The following is a 20,838-nucleotide window of genomic DNA, read 5'->3' on the forward strand; positions in this document are numbered from 1 at the left end:
TTTTTAGTGCGCCCTATTGTTATATATGAAAAAGAGAGACAAAAATACACAATTTGAAAAAAATTACATCCAGAGATGGAAGGATGGGTGAGACATGAAGACATGAGATAGAAAGGGTGTACTTGAAAATAGATGCAAACTCACCGATGTTGATCTTAATTCCTGTCTCGTTTTATTCAAGGGGGGGGGGGACTTCCAGCTCCTCCAGGGTTTCCAGAGCTGCAGCAGTGGAATCCACAGAAGATTAAGTCTCTTCCGGGTTTCACTGAGACATCAATCACTGGCATCGGAGTAGGAACAAGTATAGAGAGGAACCATCACAAGAACAAAGAGGTAAGCGACCGTGGCTGGATCAGGTCACCTCCAAACGGAGCTGAAACACACGAGTAAGAGAAAGAGGACAACCAAACCCAATACGGCACTTGCCCAAGAGAGAGAGAGAGAGAGAGAGAGAGACACACAAGGGGGTACATTACCCACACACCTTTATAGAGAGAAAGATGCAATGACTGTTATGAGACTACAATGAGAACATAGTGCGAGGCTTTAGAGTGACTGCAACCGGACAATGTCACCTTCAATTGAGCTATGATACATACTGACTGATCGTGTGTCTAAGATACGCTCCTGGACAGTGGACAGACGGGATCACACAATGAGTTCACCAATGGGAGAAGGCCTGGTTACATCAGACAATAGGTACAAGGGTCACTGATCAGCTCACCAGTTATTGATTTTGCCCTGAAGTATTTAAAAGATATCAAGGAGTTTTATGCTGAATATTAAAATATATATCAGCCTACATCCATAGGAATGGGGGTGGGAATGCATTGTGTAGAATTAAACACATCAGTGATAAAACCACAACAAAAATTGCCTACCATGCACTGTTCGAATCTTACATGAGATATGGCCTCATAGTTTGGGGAGGTACAACAGCAGGAAACCTCAACCAGATCCTGTTGCTTCAGAAAAGAGGTGTCAGGATAATCTCAGATCTTGGTCCCAGGGAAAGCTGCAGAGATTATTTTCGAAGCCAAAAAATCCTAACAGTAATCTGCTTATACATTAAAGAAGTAATCATGCATGTTGACAAGGAACTTCTGCAACGAGGACAAGATATCCATCACTATAACACCCCGTCACACATCAAACTTCCACCTACCTCTACACCACACCACGCAATTTGAAAAAAAAACCGTCTTACATGGGCAGAAACTTATTCAACCTTCTACCAGACGACATGGAAAGAAGCTGAAGACATCCCTGCCCATATGGCTCATCGACAGACCATACTACTCCCTAGAAGAGTTCCTGAACTGGAGAAGAGAGGCAACACAACTTGACTCACTAGACAATTTTTAATAAACCGAAACATATATTTTATTGACGCATGTACATTTCTCCATGAAATTGTAAATAAAGGCTATTGATTGACTATTGACTATTAATGCACCCTCTTCTGATCATGACTTCAGTGTCACTTCAGCATCCTTAAGTTTACTCTTCCTGAATACTGCTGATGTGATATCACATCCTCTGAAGGCATGACCAAGCAGAATGCCTTAACCAGCCTTTTGTAACTCAACATCAGAATACAGATTAAAAGTGAACCTTCACTCGGCCTGATTTCTTCAATATGATGATCTACTTCAAATCTAAACAAAGCATGTTATTCGAGACCGAATTTGTGCATATCTTGTCTGATATCTCAGAAATGGGTGGTCTAACAGATCTGGGACGCATTGTTTTTCAATTTTTCAGTTCATTTGACATAAAATCCAATAAATGTAACAACTATCTTTACACCATATAAACATCGGTTTCGCTTTGTCCTTTCCTTGAAAATCAAGTGAAATCTTTCGCTAACCGTAGCTCACTAACAAAGCGTTTCCGGACATATGTTTATATGAACTTTTTTTATTGTTTTGATGACAGGAAACCACCTGAGAAGTTTGTCAGGTTACTCGTGGGACACCCTGTATAGTTCAGAAAATGCAATGAGACTGGTATAATGCAGCCATATTTAAACACATTTACAAAGAATATACTTTTAACAGTAAAAATAAATAAAGTTATAGTAAGATAAATGTTCATTCCAAATTACTATAATATAACCTGAGTTGAGAATTTCTCAGGGAAAATCAAACATACGGATAGAATTTAAATGTTTCATTACTTAACATTTACAGAAACTCTTTTCTTATTTTTTTTCAAGAACCAAATCCTGAACTTTAGGAAAATTGTTTAGAGATACAGTGTGTAACAATTAATTTAAGGGTAAATAATATTTAGTTTTTACTGTTTTATGAGATATAATATGTTTGTAATAATTATGATACATTTATTTATTATTATTTAAACATTGGTAATAAAATAAAGTATCTAAATTTTAAAATATTTTGTTTTTTTCAGACTTTAAACGACACGTTCCCAGACCACACATTCCTTATGAATGGGTTAATTATGGGCATTAAGGTGAGTTTTTGTGTGATTTTATTATAAATAGTTTTGACATCATGATGAGAAAATATTTCAAAGGAAGAAAGACTAATTAATCAGGATAAACTTATATTTTTATGATTGCAGTAACTGTCCAATATAACTAAGTTTCTTTAATTATAGATTAAAATGATCAAACTAAACAATCATAAACTAATAGTTGTAGTTATTATATATTAATACTTGTAGTTATACAACTACTAACAATTTAAATTTACAGTCTCTGCTTTGGTAGCTGAGTGATAAGCATCTAAATTTATCAACCCAGGGACTGGGGTCCTAATTTCAGTTTAAATAAGACATTTTCACATACTAATGAATAATTATCAAGCCTTGCCTGGAGTAATGTGATAAAAAAATCCAGAATAGAATTTAAGTTCATCTATAAAAAAAGTAGAAAAAAGGCTGTATTAATTTAATCAATAACAAATAGGTTTAATTGATATAAACAGTTGTATGTTTAAACCTTTGAGTCTCATGTGCACCAGCATGTCCCATTGTTATGCATTGACTGGCTAGTGGTCCTTTCCTCCTTCGGCATGTTCTGATACAGTTGATCAATAAATCGTAGATTTAATGCTTTATGGAGCATTAGAATGTATTACACTCTGAATTGTTCATGAACAGTTTAACATTTCCATTGTGTAATTGGTTTATTCTGTCAAGAAAACACAACTGATTCAATTGCATGGTGGGACACTCTCATCTGCAATATGCTCGGTTACAGCTATTACATGCAGTTTAGGGTGAGCGCAATCCTTGCTTGTGACTGACAAACACAACTAATTGAATTGTACGGTGGGACACTCATCTCCAATACGCTCGGTTACAGCTACTGTCTACTATTTACAGTTTGGGGCAAGTGCAATCCTTGCTTGTGACTGACAAATACAACTAATTCAGTTGTAGGGTGGGACTCTCTCATCTCCATTACGCTTGGTTACAACTGGTTTCTACTACTTGCAGTTAGGGGCAAACGCAATCCTTGCTTGTGACTGACAAACACAACTAATTCAGTTGTAGGGTGGGACTCTCTCATCTCCATTACGCTTGGTTACAACTGTTGTCTACTACTCGCAGTTAGGGACAAACGCAATCCTTGCTTGTGACTGACAAACACAACTAATTCAGTTGTAGGGTGGGACTCTCATCTCCATTACGCTTGGTTACAACTGTTGTCTACTACTTGCAGTTAAGCTGCGTTCCCACGGGGCAAAAATACGAAATCGTGCCACTCTTTCGTACTCACTATCGTGGCTCACGACTGGTGTAGGGGTAGGCAGCGAACCAGTTGAGTGTCGTGGGCCGTTCACACACAGTCACATTCACGATTCAGAATATTATCAGAATATTGTTAAGAAAAACCTTGCGAAGCCGACCGCGATGTACGAGCTCCTAGCTGAAAGTTGCGCAGTTTTGTGTTCAACCTTCAGTGCTATTTTAGGTGAAAGATTAAAGTTACATGGACAGATAAGAAAACGGAAGAAAAGGCGTTATTGGGTGAGGAAGTGGATACTGAAAAGAAGTTCGGAGGTTTCAAAATGTTGTTGTCCATGAGCTAAGGAGTAATCACCATGAAGATTTTAAAAACTTGTTACGATGTCAGTTACGAAAAACAGTTCGATTATCTCCTGGAACGAGTAACTAAACATATTTTAAAATCAGACACCAACATGAGGCAAGCTCTGAGTCCTAAAATAAAACTGCAAGTTATGCTACGCTACTTAGCTACTGGGAACTCTTTCAAAAGTTTGGAATATTTGTTTCGTGTACCAAAAAATGCAATAAGCACATTTATACCAGAAACATGCAAGGCTATCATCAAAGAACTCGAAGAATTCATAAAAGTAAGTTTAATTGATGTTAATAATTACAATAGTTATATTAACCTACATACTCATGTTAATATTTAGTTAGCAACTCAACAATAACCATGTTCTTATTAATGATTACAAAAATTCGTATGTGAAATCATCAGAATAGTCACTTGCGCCACCAAGGGATGTGTTGTCATTCGATAGTTAGTAGGATGAGGGTGGTCGACTCCAGGTATTTGGTGGTGGGCACATTGCTTGTGTTATGAGACGAGCTATTTGGTCTTGCAGTCTCATTGCAGTTGGTGGTCCTAGGTTCCGCAGCATAGATGCCACATATTTCCCAAAATAGTCATAGCAGTCTTCTTTTGGAATTTGAGCAGCACAAGTTGAAGTTTCATCCAATTTTTGTATTTTGTTTTACACAATGGATCGGATTTTTACAACTACAAGAAAAGTTTCAGCATTGTACTACTGGCGGTAGCAGAAACCAATTACAATTTTCTATATCTTGACTTGGGTGCAAAAGGAAGAGGTTCTGATGGTGGCAATTGTTCTCGAACCAAATGACCTGCGGTACGTATACATCGTCAGTTCCACTTCCAGATCTTTCAGTGTCAGCTATTTTCTTCAGCTCTGACAGTATGAACTTCTAAGATTCTTAAATTTAGTAATAACCTCTTTCGGTCCAAATCCGTTAATCCCATTGCTTCGCTAATTCTCTTCGCTGCGGCCAATCTTAAATCCCTGTCCTTGTAGTCTTTTCAAGTCGAATCATACAGCACTCTCTCACTAGCATACAATTGTTTCGTTGTCCTGTAACTTCACTACTCTAGGCTCAGACATCTTACCCACTAATAAATAAATCGCTCACAACTAAAAAAAACCTTCTACTAAACAGCCCACTAAATAAATACGTGTCGACTCGTCAAAATCTGGCTGGCAACTGTCGTGTTCAAGCTTCAAAATCAAACACGTTTGATATGGAGCGTGAGCGGTCGTGGACTCTCCACGCTTCCGGAGGCTACTCAGGCAAACTCACTACACATCGTTCACACGGGTCGTTTTCCACGAATGCGTGAGTCACGCCAGCGTGCCACGCCCCGTGGGAACGGGGCTTTAGGGGCAAACGCAATCCTTGCTTGTGACTGACAAACACAACTAATTCAGTTGTAGGGTGGGACTCTCTCATCTCCATTACGCTTGGTTACAGCTGTTATCTACTCCTTGCAGTTTGGTGCAAGCACAATTTTTGGTTGTGACTGGGAAACAGTAACACATATACTTGTTTAGTGCTATACATGTTATCTGTAACAGTATTGATGGGGAAACTCCTGGCACTAAAACATTATAACATTCTCTCTGTATAATAATATGGGCAGCACAGTGTATTAAACATTTTATTTCCTTCTCTTTATAATGACCAAAATAGTACAAAAGGAGTAGGCTATTAACTTTGTAAATGAATACATCTGAGTAGTATACTTTGGCCGTTCCTGGGACAACGCACCCGAGACCGGTTCTGGGACAAACCGTGTGAGACCGAATCTGGGACAGGATTTTTAGAGAGCGACTAAGAGTGTGAGTACGGGTGGTCAGAACCGCGCCGCGCGAATCACCACGCATGTCCCGCCACCGCCACCACGCGTTGTTACTGTAAGTATGCAAGCAATCGGCACGCGCCTCGTCAGCACCGCGCCGCGCGACTGCTGAACCGTCACCACCACCGCGCCGTGTGAGACACCGCGTGTTGTTTCTATAAGTATACAAACAATCGGTATGCGCCTCGTCACTGTCCAGTCACCGCCGCGCCGCGCGAGACACCGCACCTTATAAATTACTAGTTTGGTATAATGTAAGTGTATTGTGGATAGTATCAGGAATTAATGAAGCAGAAAAGTCGGAAAGAAATCCTGCTTCGAGCATTAGAGGTTCATAAACCTGTGGTTAAGCGATTCCCTAAGAGAAAAATTGTAACTTTGGGTATTGATGATTTGTGGGCTGCAGACCTTGTTGTAATGATTAGGTTTTCAAAGGAAAATGATGGATTCAGATACATACTTAATGTAATTGATACGTTTTCAAAATATACGTGGTCAGAACCATTAATAACTAAAAGCTCACAAGAGGTTACTAAATCGTTTGGTAAAATATTAAGAAGAGCGAAATTGGTTGGTCACAAACCCCCGAACCTTCTTCACACGGATAAAGGACAAGAATTTGTTAATAAGGAATTTAGAGAGTTTTTACACAAAAATCAAATAAAGTTATACCATACTGAAAATGAGGAAAAAAGTGCCATTATAGAGCGTTTCCATAGAACTCTCAATGAAAAAATGAAAGTGCACTTTGAAATTCAAAACTCTTTTAGATGGGTGTCACATTTACAGAAGCTTCTACGTCAATATAACAGTAAATTTCATAGCACTATAAAGATGAGCCCATCAGAAGTGAATTCAAGCAATGAACAAACTTTAAGAAACATGTACGCAAACATTGGACGATGTCTAGTATTCAGACCCAGACTTTCGGTTGGAGACCGTGTAAGAATTACTATAAAGAAAGATTTATTTGGAAATAAATACCGCAGAAATTGGACAAGAGAAATTTTTCGGATTGTGGCTGTCAACAAAACTTGCCCTGTTACCTACAAAATCGCAGACCAGTCTGGTGAGGAAATAATAGGATCGTTTTATGAAAAAGAGTTACAAAAAACTATGTTCTAGTTTAGAGTCAAATGTATTAATAATGCTCTCATCCTTCCTTCCACTCATCCCACACACCCACCCTCTTCCTACTCCTCTTCCTATTCTCATCCATCCATACCTCATCCTTTTCCATCGTCAATCGCCCATACAATAAGAGAGTAGCCAGCTCTATAATAATGGCGTTTTCTCCTGCTAGCAAGCAAACAGCATTTCTCAATGCTACGGATGGTCTTCGAAGATCATCAGTCAAGAAATGTCCGAATTGTGGAGAAGAGGTTACTGCATCTAACCTATCCCGCCACCAAAAAACAAAGAAGTGCATCCATACCTCATCCTTTTCCATCGTCAATCGCCCATACAGTAAGAGAGTAGCCAGCTCTATAATAATGGCGTTTTCTCCTGCTAGCAAGCAAACAGCATTTCTCAATGCTACGGACGGTCTTCGAAGATCATCAGTCAAGAAATGTCCGAATTGTGGAGCTGAGGTTACTGCATCTAACCTATCCCGCCACCAAAAAACAAAGAAGTGTATGTCAGCGTCAAATCCACCAGCTTATGCTTCTTCCAACGGATTCAATGAAAAACCTCCTTCGATGAAACAAGTATGTTCAAGGTGTGGTGCTGAAGTCAGGAACTCCTCCATGTCCCGCCATAAAAAAACAAAGAAATGCATGTCCACGTTAGACAGACAAACTCCGGATTTTGATATGTCTATGTTGGAAAACTACGCTGATGCTGTGAGTGACAATCAATTCCAGAACGTGATTGCTGATTTTGATATGTCTATGTTGCCAGAGTCCTATTCAAATCTCAGACCTGAAGAACAAGACGCGATTGCTGATTTTGATATGTCTATGTTGCCAGAGTCCTATTCAAATCTCAGACCTGAAGAACAAGACGCGATTGCTGATTTTGATTTGTCTATGTTAGACACTCCAGATTTCTATTCCAAAATTAGAGCTATAATTGGTCCATCTACAGCTGACGCTCCAAAGTTTGAACCACCAGTAAAAAGGATACACCCCGATTCATCGAAAATTATATCAATACTTGGTCCACCACCATTTGAAGTTCCGGATAAGTCAGACTATTCACTGCATATACCATATAGTCCTGTATACCATTCACCACTACATATCCCAGAGAGTCCAACATACAACGTGCTTAGTCCGACCGATGTACGTGCTCAAATAAAACCCCAGAAGAAACCATGTCCAAAATGCAGTAAGGAAATAACGGTTTCCAACATGGCTCGGCACCAAAAATCTCAGAAATGTGCCAACAACCAGCATGGTATGACATATAACGAACGTCTGAAAAAGATGGAAATCAAACCAGCTCCTAAAAGTAAAATGTGTTGGATTTGTGAAACACCAATAGAGTCATCCAACTGGAACCGTCACAAACAATCGAAACGCCATATCCGTTTGTCAGCACTTCATGAAGGTCCTCGATACAGGAGTGAAATATTACCCATTACGAGACTGACACCAAGACTGCCGGCACCCACTCCAGACATCAACATGCTGGTAAAGAAATACCCAAAACGACCAAGGGAAGTCAAACAAGTACCAAAGGTCAATACAAACGATATAGCTCTTGGAGCGATGATCCGAAAACCGACTAGACCACAAAAGATTCCTACAGGTGTGAAAAAGATTATTAGTGAGACACCGACTAGTACAATTAATAGTGAGAATTCGATTAGCCCTACCATGGAAGAGAGACAGCTTCTGTCTGAAACAGAATCACCTTCAACACCTCATCTGGTTCCGGTACGTACTCCAGAGGAGTCGCAGACAATACTTGATGAAATATCAGAAGTCCAGTCGGCATTCACGGGAAGATTGAAAACATATGTGATTATGAACAAACGTGGGATCAAAGATCCAAAAATGTTTCTTGAGATATGCAAACCACTCGTTGTTGAAAAACTTCAGGAAGCTGTAAAAGAAAAAAATCTTAAGGTAAACATGGTTTATCATGCTGAATTCAAGAAAATAATAAACGATGTGGAGGTGATTCAAGTCATGAACTTTAAAACGAAAAATGAAATTCTTTACTCGACAACGTCTCTGTCTGACTATTATAACTCAGCAAAACTTAAGATGTTGGTTGAGATGGAGGAGTTTGAGGCAAACGGTTCTCAATGGTCACTAAAAAGTGTGAAAGACTTGGAGATCAGAGTCAACCGATACGTTCCTTTTCACGGATCCAGCTATGTGGTTCTACCAAAACAGATTCAATCCAAAAAGGCTGTTATTAATGTAAAAAACGAAGATCAGAAATGTTTTATGTGGTCTATTCTGGCAGCTTTACATCCAGTTAAGGTTCATCCAGAAAGAATCAGCAATTACGAACCTTTCAAACGAGAGCTGCTTCATGCACTAGCAACTTGCGAATGCCCCATGAAACTTGATGATATAGCAAAGTTTGAAAGACGTAGTGGAATTTCTGTTAATGTCTATGCTTATGATGACAAGTTTGATATATTCCCGCTGAGAATAACTGATAACGAGATGGAAAAACATGTTAATCTACTGTTTATCAGAGAAAAAACAAACACTCACTACTGCTGGATCAAAGATATGTCCCGTTTGGTTAGTTCACAGATCTCACGAAATGGACATAAGATGTGGATATGCAATAGGTGTTTACAACACTTTACGAGAGAGGATTTACTCATCAAGCATAGAGAAGACTGTAACACACACGATGCTGTGAAATTGGAACTACCAGAGCCAGGAACTGTAATTAGATTTAAAGATTTCAATTGCTCAATGAGAGTGCCCTTTGTGTATTGCGCAGACTTTGAATGCTGTCTAGCACCTATTTCAACATGTCAACCGTGTAAAGTGGATTGTAATGGTAATCACCAGTCGTTCACTATTAAATATCAGAAACATAATGCCATTTCCTTCTGTATGTATGGGGTGTCAGAGGACGGCTTTTCCAAACCACCGATTAAATACTTTGGAGACGATGCTGCACATGTATTTGTAAAATCATTGATTGAGGAGTCGATAAGGATTAATGAACTTTACAAGAGTGAAGCAATAGTCCTCATGCAGTTGATGACAAAAGAGCAACAGGAAATGTTTGAATCTACAACTACGTGTCATATCTGTGGAAATTACCTTGGTGATGATCGTGTTAGAGACCATAACCATTTGATGGGTTTGTTTAGAGGAGCAGCTCACAACAAGTGTAACATCAATTTCAAAAAACCTAGGTTCATTCCTGTTTTCATTCATAATTTAGCAGGTTACGACACTCACCTTTTCATTAAAGAGTTTGGTAAGTTCCAAAATCGCATATCATTGATACCCAACAACGAGGAGCGGTACATTTCCTTTACGGTCAGTGTGGAAGGTGGAATTGAACTACGATTCATCGATTCATTCAAGTTCATGTCACAAAGTCTCGATAGGTTGGCAAAGAATCTGACTAGATCTCAATTCAAACACATCTCAACATATTACAATGGTAAGGACCTCAATTTATTGCTACGAAAAGGAGTATACCCTTACGACTACATGGACAGTATAGAAAAATATAGTGAAACATCACTACCTAGTCAAGAAGAATTTTACAATAGACTGAATAAACAACACATAACAAATGAAGATTACAAACATGCGTGCGATGTATGGACCGCCTTTAACATTCAGAACATGAAAGAATATACAATGCTATATAACGAAACCGATGTCTTGCTGCTTGCAGATGTAATGGAAAACTTCAGGGATGTATGTCTCAATACATACAAATTAGATCCTGCATGGTATTTCACAGCACCTGGGTTGGCTTGGAACGCAGTGCTAAAAATTACAAAAGTCGAACTGTCCCTATTGACTGACATCGATATGGTACTCATGGTTGAAAAGGGTATTCGTGGTGGTATTTCACAGTGTTCTCATCGATATGCGAAGGCAAACAATCCCTACATGAAAGACTACGACAAATCGAAACCAAACAACTACCTCATGTACTTGGATGCAAACAACCTGTATGGGTGGGCAATGTCTGTAAAACTACCATATGCAAACTTTCAGTGGAGCAGTACAGACATCGATGTAATGAAAGTTAGTGACGATTCACCCACAGGCTACATATTAGAAGTTGATTTGGAATATCCTGAAGAACTACACGACGTACACTCTGATCTACCTCTCGCTCCAGAACGTAGAGTCCCACCAGGATCGAAAATGGCAAAGCTTCTGACAACTCTCTACAGCAAAGAAAAGTATGTCGTACACTACAAAAATTTAAAGCTTTATTTGAGTCTGGGTATGAAACTAAAACATGTTCATAGAGTTCTTAGTTTCAGTCAAAGCAATTGGTTGCAGCCGTACATTAATCTGAATACCATGGAGCGTACAAAGGCGAAAAATGATTTTGAGAAAGACTTTTTCAAACTTATGAACAACTCAGTTTTTGGAAAAAACTATGGAAAATATGAGAAATCGTGTGGACATTCGTTTGGGTACTAAGTCCAAATTAGTGGAAAGATGGGTTAGCAAACCGAACTTTAAGAGTCGAACCATCTTTACAGAAAACCTAGTTGCTGTACATTTTAGTAAGAAAAAACTTTTGTTAAATAAACCTATTTACGTAGGTATGAGTATTCTAGACATATCAAAGACACTGATGTATGATTTCCACTACAATGTAATGAAAGAGAAGTATGGATCTAATATAAAAATGGTGTACACCGATACCGATTCCCTGATATATGACATCAAAACTAAAAACTTCTACGAAGACATGAAACATATAATTGGATTATTTGATACAAGTGACTACCCCAACCCCAACCAATATGGGCTCCCCCACGTAAACAAAAAAGTTCTGGGTAAAATGAAAGATGAACTTAATGGTCGAATCATGCGAGAATTTGTAGGACTACGATCCAAGATGTATGCGAGCAATATAGAAGACAAACCATTACATAAAGAGGTCTAAGGGCGTGAAAAAAGCTGTAGTTGAAAATGAAATTACCTTTAGCAACTATAAAGACTGTTTGTTTAGTAACATCGAGCACTACAAAACGATGAATACAATTCGGAGTCAAGCACACAATCTCTACAGCGTAGAACACCATAAAGTGGTACTTTCATCAAAGGACGACAAGCGTTTCGTACTCGAAGACAATATCCGAACCCTAGCATGGGGTCATCATAGAATATGCGAAAACTGTTAAATTTTAAATGTATGTAAGAGAACATACTATGGAAATTCAAGTGTATTGCAGAGAGAAATTCGAAGACCAATTTTTACCTAGACCGTTACGGTGTCTTATTGTAGGACCGTCTGGGTGTGGTAAAACGAACTTGTTATTGAATTTCATTTACAACAAAGATGGAGTTCCGTTCAAGAATCTATACGTGTTTAGTCGTTCAATAGAACAACCTGCATATGTAGATCTGCGTGAACAATACAGTAGATTAGAAAAAAACCTTAGAAGACACATTGCGTTTTTCTATTCTTCTTGTCAAGATCTCATTTCTATCGATGACTGCAAACCAAACTCACTTGTGGTATTCGATGACTGCCTCCTAGAAGAGCAAACTAAAATCAAAGACTATTTCATTAGAGGACGTCATAAAGGGATTTCTTGTGTCTACCTGAGTCAGAGCTATGGTCGGGTTGATATGCAGGTCATACGAAACAATGTTAATCTGTTGTGTCTGTTTACAATGAACAAGTACTATACAAAGAGAGTGTTCCAGGACTTTGTAGGTTCTGACATGACTTTCAACCAATTTGAGGCTCTCTGTTTTGAGTGTTGGAAAACACCTCATGGATTCATATCTATTAATACTACAGCTAAACCACAAGAAAGGAAACTAAGTGTTGATTAATACTTCGTTGTAAAACGTACCAGTATAAACGTAATTTGACGTTTAAGTATAAACGTAAATTGACGTTTAAGTATAAACGTAATTTAACGTTCATAAACGTAATTTGACGTTTAAGTATAAACGTAATTTGACGTTCATAAACGTAATTTGACGTTTAAGTATAAACGTAATTTGACGTTTAAGTATAAACGTAATTTGACGTTTCATAAACGTGACTTGACGTTCATAAACGTGACTTAACGTTCATAAACGTAATTTAACGTTCATAAACGTAATTTAACGTTCATAAACGTAATTTGACGTTTAATTATAAACGTAATTTGACGTTTAAGTATAAACGTAATTTGACGTTTAAGTATAAACGTAATTTGACGTTTAAGTATAAACGTAATTTGACGTTTAAGTATAAACGTAATTTGACGTTTAAGTATAAACGTAATTTGACGTTTAAGTATAAACGTAATTTGACGTTTAAGTATAAACGTAATTTGACGTTTAAGTATAAACGTTATTTGACGTTTAAGTATAAACGTAATTTGACGTTCATAAACGTAATTTGACGTTTAAGTATAAACGTAATTTGACGTTTAAGTATAAACGTAATTTGACGTTCATAAACGTGACTTGAAAGATTTGAAGAATAACTCTGTGTCTATTACTATAAGTATACAACATGGCGAATAAACTAGACGCAAAAGAAGCAAGGCGACTTGAAAAAATTCAGAGTGTCTTGGCTGCAAAGTTCAAACGTGCTGAACAGGATGAATTAAAAAACTTCTCAAACAAAAATACTATATCATCAAATGCTAATGAGACGTCTGCCAATCGTAACATATCAATAACACATGATCGACCGCTCACTGTTTCTAAAGCTAGAAAGTTGGATGAGTTAAACCGGAAATTACAAAGTGAGTTTGCTCAGACCCATTTCAAAGAGTTAGAAGATGTTCGTGAAAATGAGAAAAAGTACGAACCAATCACCAGAGCCATTAGGGAACAACAACATAGAGAATTGGAAACACAAAAGATGCGTAGTCAAAACCGTATGAAACAGTTGGTAAGATTTCAACCTCAAGCATCAGATCGTCGAACGTTTGAGGATGTAGATTACGATGATGAGCCAGAAGTACAACCTCAAGAGCAATCGATGAAACAGTTGATGGATTCTAAAGTAGTAACACTTGGTTCTCTAGGAGCCCGATACCTTCCAAAATCCAACGACAAACAGTTTGGTATTTGGTACGATGAAAATCTAGAGCAGCCGATGATCGGTTCCGAACCGATTACATTTGATTATGATGACATTATATTAGTCAGCTCTCAAAAGAAATACAAAGGGACTGAGGGTCTTTGGAGATTGTTGACGAAAAACAATATAGTAGAGAAGGATCTGTACACCGATGAAGACTGGAACTCTTACAAGGACATATTGGTGAGGACAAACTCGCTTTTCCAAAGAAACAATCCCAAAAGTGGTTGTCCCAAATCAAGTCAAGGACTAAAGTGGAAACATATGATAAAACCTATTTGGGATGAGTTGGTGAATGGAAAAGTGGCAACAATTGGTTCAGGGTTAAAGGTTTACAATGAAAGTCCGGTCGAATATAGGTACATAAAGAACTTCAAAGACCTCATTGACAGGTTACACTACATTCAAGCTCAGGAAGAAGCTGGGAACAACAACTTTCATAATGAAAAACTGTCTGTGGTTGATTTCCTTCACGATGAAATGGAAGACCTAATTGCTACACCTAAAGGGTTGAAGTACCTAGTCAGATGTTTGTCTGTTTTGCCTGAACATGTTATAGAAGGTAAAGGGCTTTTGAACGACATCATTAACAAGTTACCATTCGAGTTACATGCGCCCAAGAACTGGAATCTTGATACGTACAACTACTGTGGGCCCGGCACCCAGCTTGACAAGAGACTTGCTAGGGGAGATAAGGGAATTAACCCCCTCGATGAAGCTTGTAAGAAGCATGATATATGGTATAGGGATCATAAAAACACAGAAGACAGGTGGGAGGCGGACAAAATATTACAAAAGAAAGCTTGGGAGAGGGTTACCTCAGATGATGCTGACTTGAATGAGCGTATGGTCGGCCTAGCAACAACAGGAGGAATGTGGTTGAAACGTAAACTCGGTATGGGGTTAGGAACTTCAGGGTGTATGTACCCATCAGATATATAAAGCAATGAGAGCAAATATTTTTTACCCTATATATAAGAGAGGATATATTAGAACAGTGATCAGTGGTAAAACCAGTGATGGAGAAACTGTATATTGAATTTTCGAGCGGTATAGCAAGAAGTGAGTATAGAACTGCAATGCCAGTTTCAGAGCTCAACTTCAATGCACCCAACAACAATACAACATTCAAACTGGATCATGGAGACGCATTTTATGATTCACGCATAATGTACCACATTCAAGGAAAGTATGTGCAAAAATCTGATGGATCTGATTATCAAACTAACTCTACCATCAAACTGGTAGACAACTTCGCGGCCTTCTTGTTTTCAAGAATAGAGCTGAGGAAACACAATACATTGATCGACACAGTAGAACTCCCCGGCATCACCAGCACTATAAAGGGGATTGTTAGTTACAGTAACACTGAAAAACAAACACTCTCAAGTAGTGGTTTCTCATCATCGTTTACAGGAGGTGGGAAGTTTGAGGCACTCGGCACACTTGGGCATTTAGGATTAGGGTTCTTTGACCACCTACGTTACCCGATGTACAAGGGAGGTTTTGAAATCACATTTACTAGGAATGAAGATAATGATGCGTTGTTTCACTGGAAAGGGGCAGGGTCCACAGCAACGGATCCTGGCGATGGAAAAATTGTGATAGAGTCGTTTGTGTTACGAGTCCCCATAGTCGATTATACCAGCACTTCCAAAATCCAGTTAATTGATGGTTTGAAACATTTGAGTGACAAGGATGCTTTAGTCTACAACTTCTTTCAATGGCAATGCATCGACAAAAGAGGGGTGTTCAGTTCATCGTTCAGCTTCGATATTACAAGTGTTTACAGAAATGTGTACAATCCTAGATTTGTTATAATCGCACTTCACACAAACAGAACAAACACCCAGGCAAAAGATCCTAGTAGATTTGACAGCTGCAACATCAAAAATGTGTCTGTGAAAATTAATGGAGAAAGGTACCCTCAGGAATTGCAGAATTTTGATATTACTAATGGTATATACAGGATCATGTACGATCAGTACCTAGGGTTCCGAAAAATAAACTTCGGAGACAATAACGTGTTAGTAAACCTGAAAGAATTTATTGATAACTCACCTTTGGTTGTAATTGACACACATCTACATCAACCAACAACAGACAGATCTCGAAGTGACATTCAGATTGAATTAGATTTTGTAAAAGCTATTGCATCTCCACAGGGGAGCAGCGGCACCACAGCATATGTTGTCGTTGTATCTGAGGCACATTTCTCATATGACATTACTCGAAACATAATCAAATTCCTGTAAAAACAAATAAAAAAAACAACAAAAAACAAAAAAAAAGTAAAATAAAAATGTTTTTTTTCATTAGTAGGCGGCCATTATTGTTTTCATGTCAGTGTTTTGTATATAAGAAAGCGTATAGAATGGAAAGTCAGCATAATTATACAGTTCGGCTATCCGAAGCTCAAAAACGTAAGCTTCGTACAGCGTACAAAAGACGGAAACCTACAGTAATCAGATTATCTAATGAACAGCTGTCTCACGGAAGTGATCATATACTTCTTTCTGGAGAGCAACACAAAGCCGTTTCTAGAGCCGTTAAGAACAAAAAAGGTTTACAATTGCTTCTAAGTTACAACCAACTCGTATCTAATAAACAAGGAGGGTTTTTGAAGGAAATTATGGAAATGGTGGATTCGTCAGTTCCTGGAGGTAAACGCTTCATCTCTCCATTAATAAGAAGAAAGGTGGCTCCTTTACTGAGAGAAAAATTTATACCTTGGTTAAAGAGTTTAGTCGATGAGGAGTTAGACACCATTATTGAAAAAGATCCTACGGGTAGAGGGTTGAAACGACGTATTGGTCGGAAGCTTGATGCATTGTTGTCTGTGAATAAAAAAAAGAGATCTTCTCGCTGTCTCTTGGTGAAATAGAAAAATTAGCAGGTATATTAAACATTAATGAGTTTAGAGGTGTTTTCATGCGACAGTTACTTCCAGACAAACCTACAAATATTGAACGTGGTATTGTAAATCTTGGTGACCTTTCATCTGGTGGTACTCACTGGACGTGTTATGTGAAACGTGGTGAAAAGAAATTCTATTTTGATTCATATGGCGATGTCAATCCTCCAATAGAAGTAGTCAGGTACTTGGGGCCAAAAGGGTTGGTTTATAACTCAGAGCGTATTCAGGGGTTTGACGATCCTCCTATCTGTGGACATCTATGCCTGGAGGTTCTACGACGAGATTCAGCTGGTGAGGACTGGGAACATATTCTTCGTAGTATAAGAAACAATAAAAATGCATGGAAATCGTGGTTTTATTTTCAACAGATTTGGAGACGAAATTGAAATTGGATCAATACCAACTCAACCCAATTCAGACCCTTCTCCTGACGAGATAATTGAGCTTGCAAGTGATGTATCAAAAGTCTCACAAGATTTATCTGAAGTCAAGAAATTATTGGAATCGCATTTGGTAAAATCGGAGAAAATAATAAATGCGATTGAGATTGTCCCCACTAGTACCGTAAATGGTGAAAAGATATGGGGCAGCTTCCTACTGAAAAACCACCAGAGAATTGGTCAAGTGAGCAAAGCAGTGGAGCCATATGATGTGGTTGTCAAAGTTCAATTGAGTGAATTAGAAGGCAAGATATACATCATGCAGAAAAAATTCAACAACGAAATAAAAAATATATGGAAAGAGGTTTTGAAGACTTCCATGATGGTAGCAACTTCATCTAAAACTTGTATAGAATTATAAGTATATAAACAAATGCAACCATGCCATTACTCAAACTAACTGGAACTGAGTCTGTACTGACTCTCCATCTAGAACACCCCATCCACTTGGATCCAAACGTAGAGTATTATATGGCTCTTGTTGGATTTTACTCTGAGAACAACATATACAACTTGTTGCAACATGCAAAAGTCTATTTTTGGGACTTGGAAATACATTTCATTCCGAAACCACTGATACTTCAATGCGGTTACTGGACCATTGAAAAACTTGAAAAGAGTTTCAGAGATTACATACAATCGTTGAATCTTAGTGTAAATTCTAACGATTTTAAGATCTTTAAAGATGGTGACAAAATATCAATTAATTCTCCAATTAAATTCTACTTGGATAAAACCGTTAGTGATCTCTTAGGTTTTGAAAAATCGGATGCAACCAACTTACAAAAAGAATCGTCTTACTTCAACTCAAATGAAAATGTAATTGCATCGAATCCACCGAATCTCAGAGCCGTTGATGTCATCGAGATACACTGCAATATTGTCAACAACAGTCTTGTCAATCATGATGTTCACTCTCACAAACATTTGGAGACAGCAATCCTCTACTCCTTTTCCCCTAATGTACCACACGGCTACAATATATCTCAATCACCTCAAGAAAAACACTACATACCTCTTCGGAGCGGTTTACGAAAGATTCAACAGATCACAATCACACTTGTAGACCAAAACAACCAACTGCTCCAGAACAACCATGTAAACAACATCGTCTATTTAGATCTGATCAGTAAATCACAAACACATACATACTCACAATTGTGGTAAATAAAAACGCGTGGTGTCTGCGCGGTGGCGGGACATGCGTGGTGATTCGCGCGGCGCGGTTCTGACCACCCGTACTCACACTCTTAGTCGCTCTCTAAAAATCCTGTCCCAGATTCGGTCTCACACGGTTTGTCCCAGAACCGGTCTCGGGTGCGTTGTCCCAGGAACGGCCAAAGTATACTACTCATCTGTTTTAGTCCCAATTGGTTCAAACTACTATACTATATGAAAGTCTTTTACTGTTTAATATTTACAAGAAGTGACCAGTCCAGAGAATTTACAGAAAAGGGCAGAGGGTGCAGTGGCAGTATCTCTTCTGGACTGGGTATTTTTCTATAAAATAGTAATTTGTGGCATTAATCTACGTAACTACCATAATAACATAACATTTGTTTTTGATCAAATTATCACTTTCACAAAATGTTTAGTAAATCAAAAGTTTATAATTAGAAAGGTATTCAACTATTCTTTTTCATCAGAAACTCATTTTCAATATGACAACATAAATAATTGGTTTAATAAGAACTAACAGCTGGTGAAAGCTTAAAAATAACCATTCATTAGTGACTGTGAAGACCTGCTCTTAAAAAAAATCATTTTATATTTAATTAGTTTTTTTTTGTTTATTGTTTTGTAGTCATCTATTTAAGATCCTAAACAGTACATAAACAATGTGGGTGTAAGTTTCTTGTTTATGTACTGGGTCTATTTATAAAATTGGAGTAGACTTCTGCAATTTTGATTTTTGATGGGCAAATGCTTTGTTCAGATGATTTGTTCATTATGTCCTTTAACCCTTTAAGGAGTATGGACGTCATATGACGTCTTCTTTTGACAGGCTAAAATGAGTAATAGATGAAATCCAACAAATTACCAAAAGGAGTAAAAATAAAAAAATCTTTAAAATCTCTTAAAAAATGTTTATTTACATTTGAAAGCTTAATAGAAAAGGACTACATGTTCTACAAGTCAATATTCCAGTACTTTTTCTTAGTATGAAAGTCCTCAAAACAGGAATATATACAAAGAGCAACACCACAGGTTGAGCACTCGTAAGAGGTGTTCTTCCACTTGTCTGCTCTTGAGAGTATAAACAAACGTGACACTTCTTTTGGATTTTCCTGTTTCGTCCTTCACTTTGGAGCAGAGGACGCATAAAGTGTCAGCCAGATGTACGCAGTGAGTACTTATCGCCTGCTGGTGTGATTGTCAGTTTTGGACATGAGATCTGTGCCCTTTCAGTGGAGTGTAGCTCCAGTATTTATCTTATGAGGGAGGGTCTAAAGTCCATGAGAGGTTTGTTTTTGCCAATGTGTGTGTTGAAAATATGAGATGCATTCAATAAAACTATGTCAAGCAGATGGACAACAGTAACAAACTAGATGGTTGCTCAACAAATATAAGTCACTCTCACAAGATAAATATGGCCACAGTGTGCAGTATACAAGGAATGGCTAGTTTAATGTGGCGGCATATTCTGACAGCAAAGCGATACAAAGCGATACACGCGCAAAGTCACAATAGGGTTTTAAGAAGTTCATCTCGCATGAACCAATAATAACGTAAGGGCCCATTCCTGTCCCCCTTCCTTTTTATTTCCGCCATCTTGTTTTTGTCTGCCGTGACGATTACCATTGGCTAGTGCCCTTTGGTCAGTCGTAGGTGGTTAGTAGACAAATGAAGACGTATTGTGACCTGTATTCCGTAGTTCAGTTTTAATGATTGGTGTTGTGTATAGTTTTTTATTAAGTGCATGTTTATAGAGTTAGTGAAGTTGACAAACAACATGGTGGTTGTGATTCCTGACTTAGGCATGCCACAACCCTTTGGTAGAATTGGTTTATTTTAACCTGGTTTGTAATTATGTATTAGGTTAGTGCTTTACCTGAAGAAGAGATCAGATTGCAGATCTCTAAACGTAGTGTTACTGATTTCTTGTTTCACTGAACGATGGCAAAGATTTATGATGAAACATATGTACTGTTACTAAGTTGTACCTTGTACATAAGTAATAATAATAAATCATTTATTTCCCCAAAATAACAAACTGAATATTACAAACAAATATTATTGCCAGTGCTTAAAAATAAATAATACTATGATATAACGTATTTACAATAGCAGTAAATAATAAATACAAAAAAAAGGTTTTCTACTTATTTTATTTCTAATTTATG

General features: G+C 37.9%; 1 protein-coding gene across 1 annotated transcript in view; it reads left to right on the forward strand.

The window, feature by feature from the left end:
• LOC124368336 (hippocampus abundant transcript 1 protein) overlaps positions 1 to 20,838 on the forward strand; it is a 92,644-nt gene that overhangs the window by 14,064 nt on the left and 57,742 nt on the right. Inside the window, exon 3 of the mRNA XM_046825614.1 lies at positions 2,416 to 2,478. Coding sequence (XP_046681570.1) covers positions 2,416 to 2,478 — 63 coding nt within the window. The remainder of the gene's footprint in view (positions 1 to 2,415; positions 2,479 to 20,838) is intronic.

Source organism: Homalodisca vitripennis, chromosome 1 (assembly GCF_021130785.1).
Source record: "Homalodisca vitripennis isolate AUS2020 chromosome 1, UT_GWSS_2.1, whole genome shotgun sequence".
Lineage (NCBI taxonomy): Eukaryota > Metazoa > Arthropoda > Insecta > Hemiptera > Cicadellidae > Homalodisca > Homalodisca vitripennis.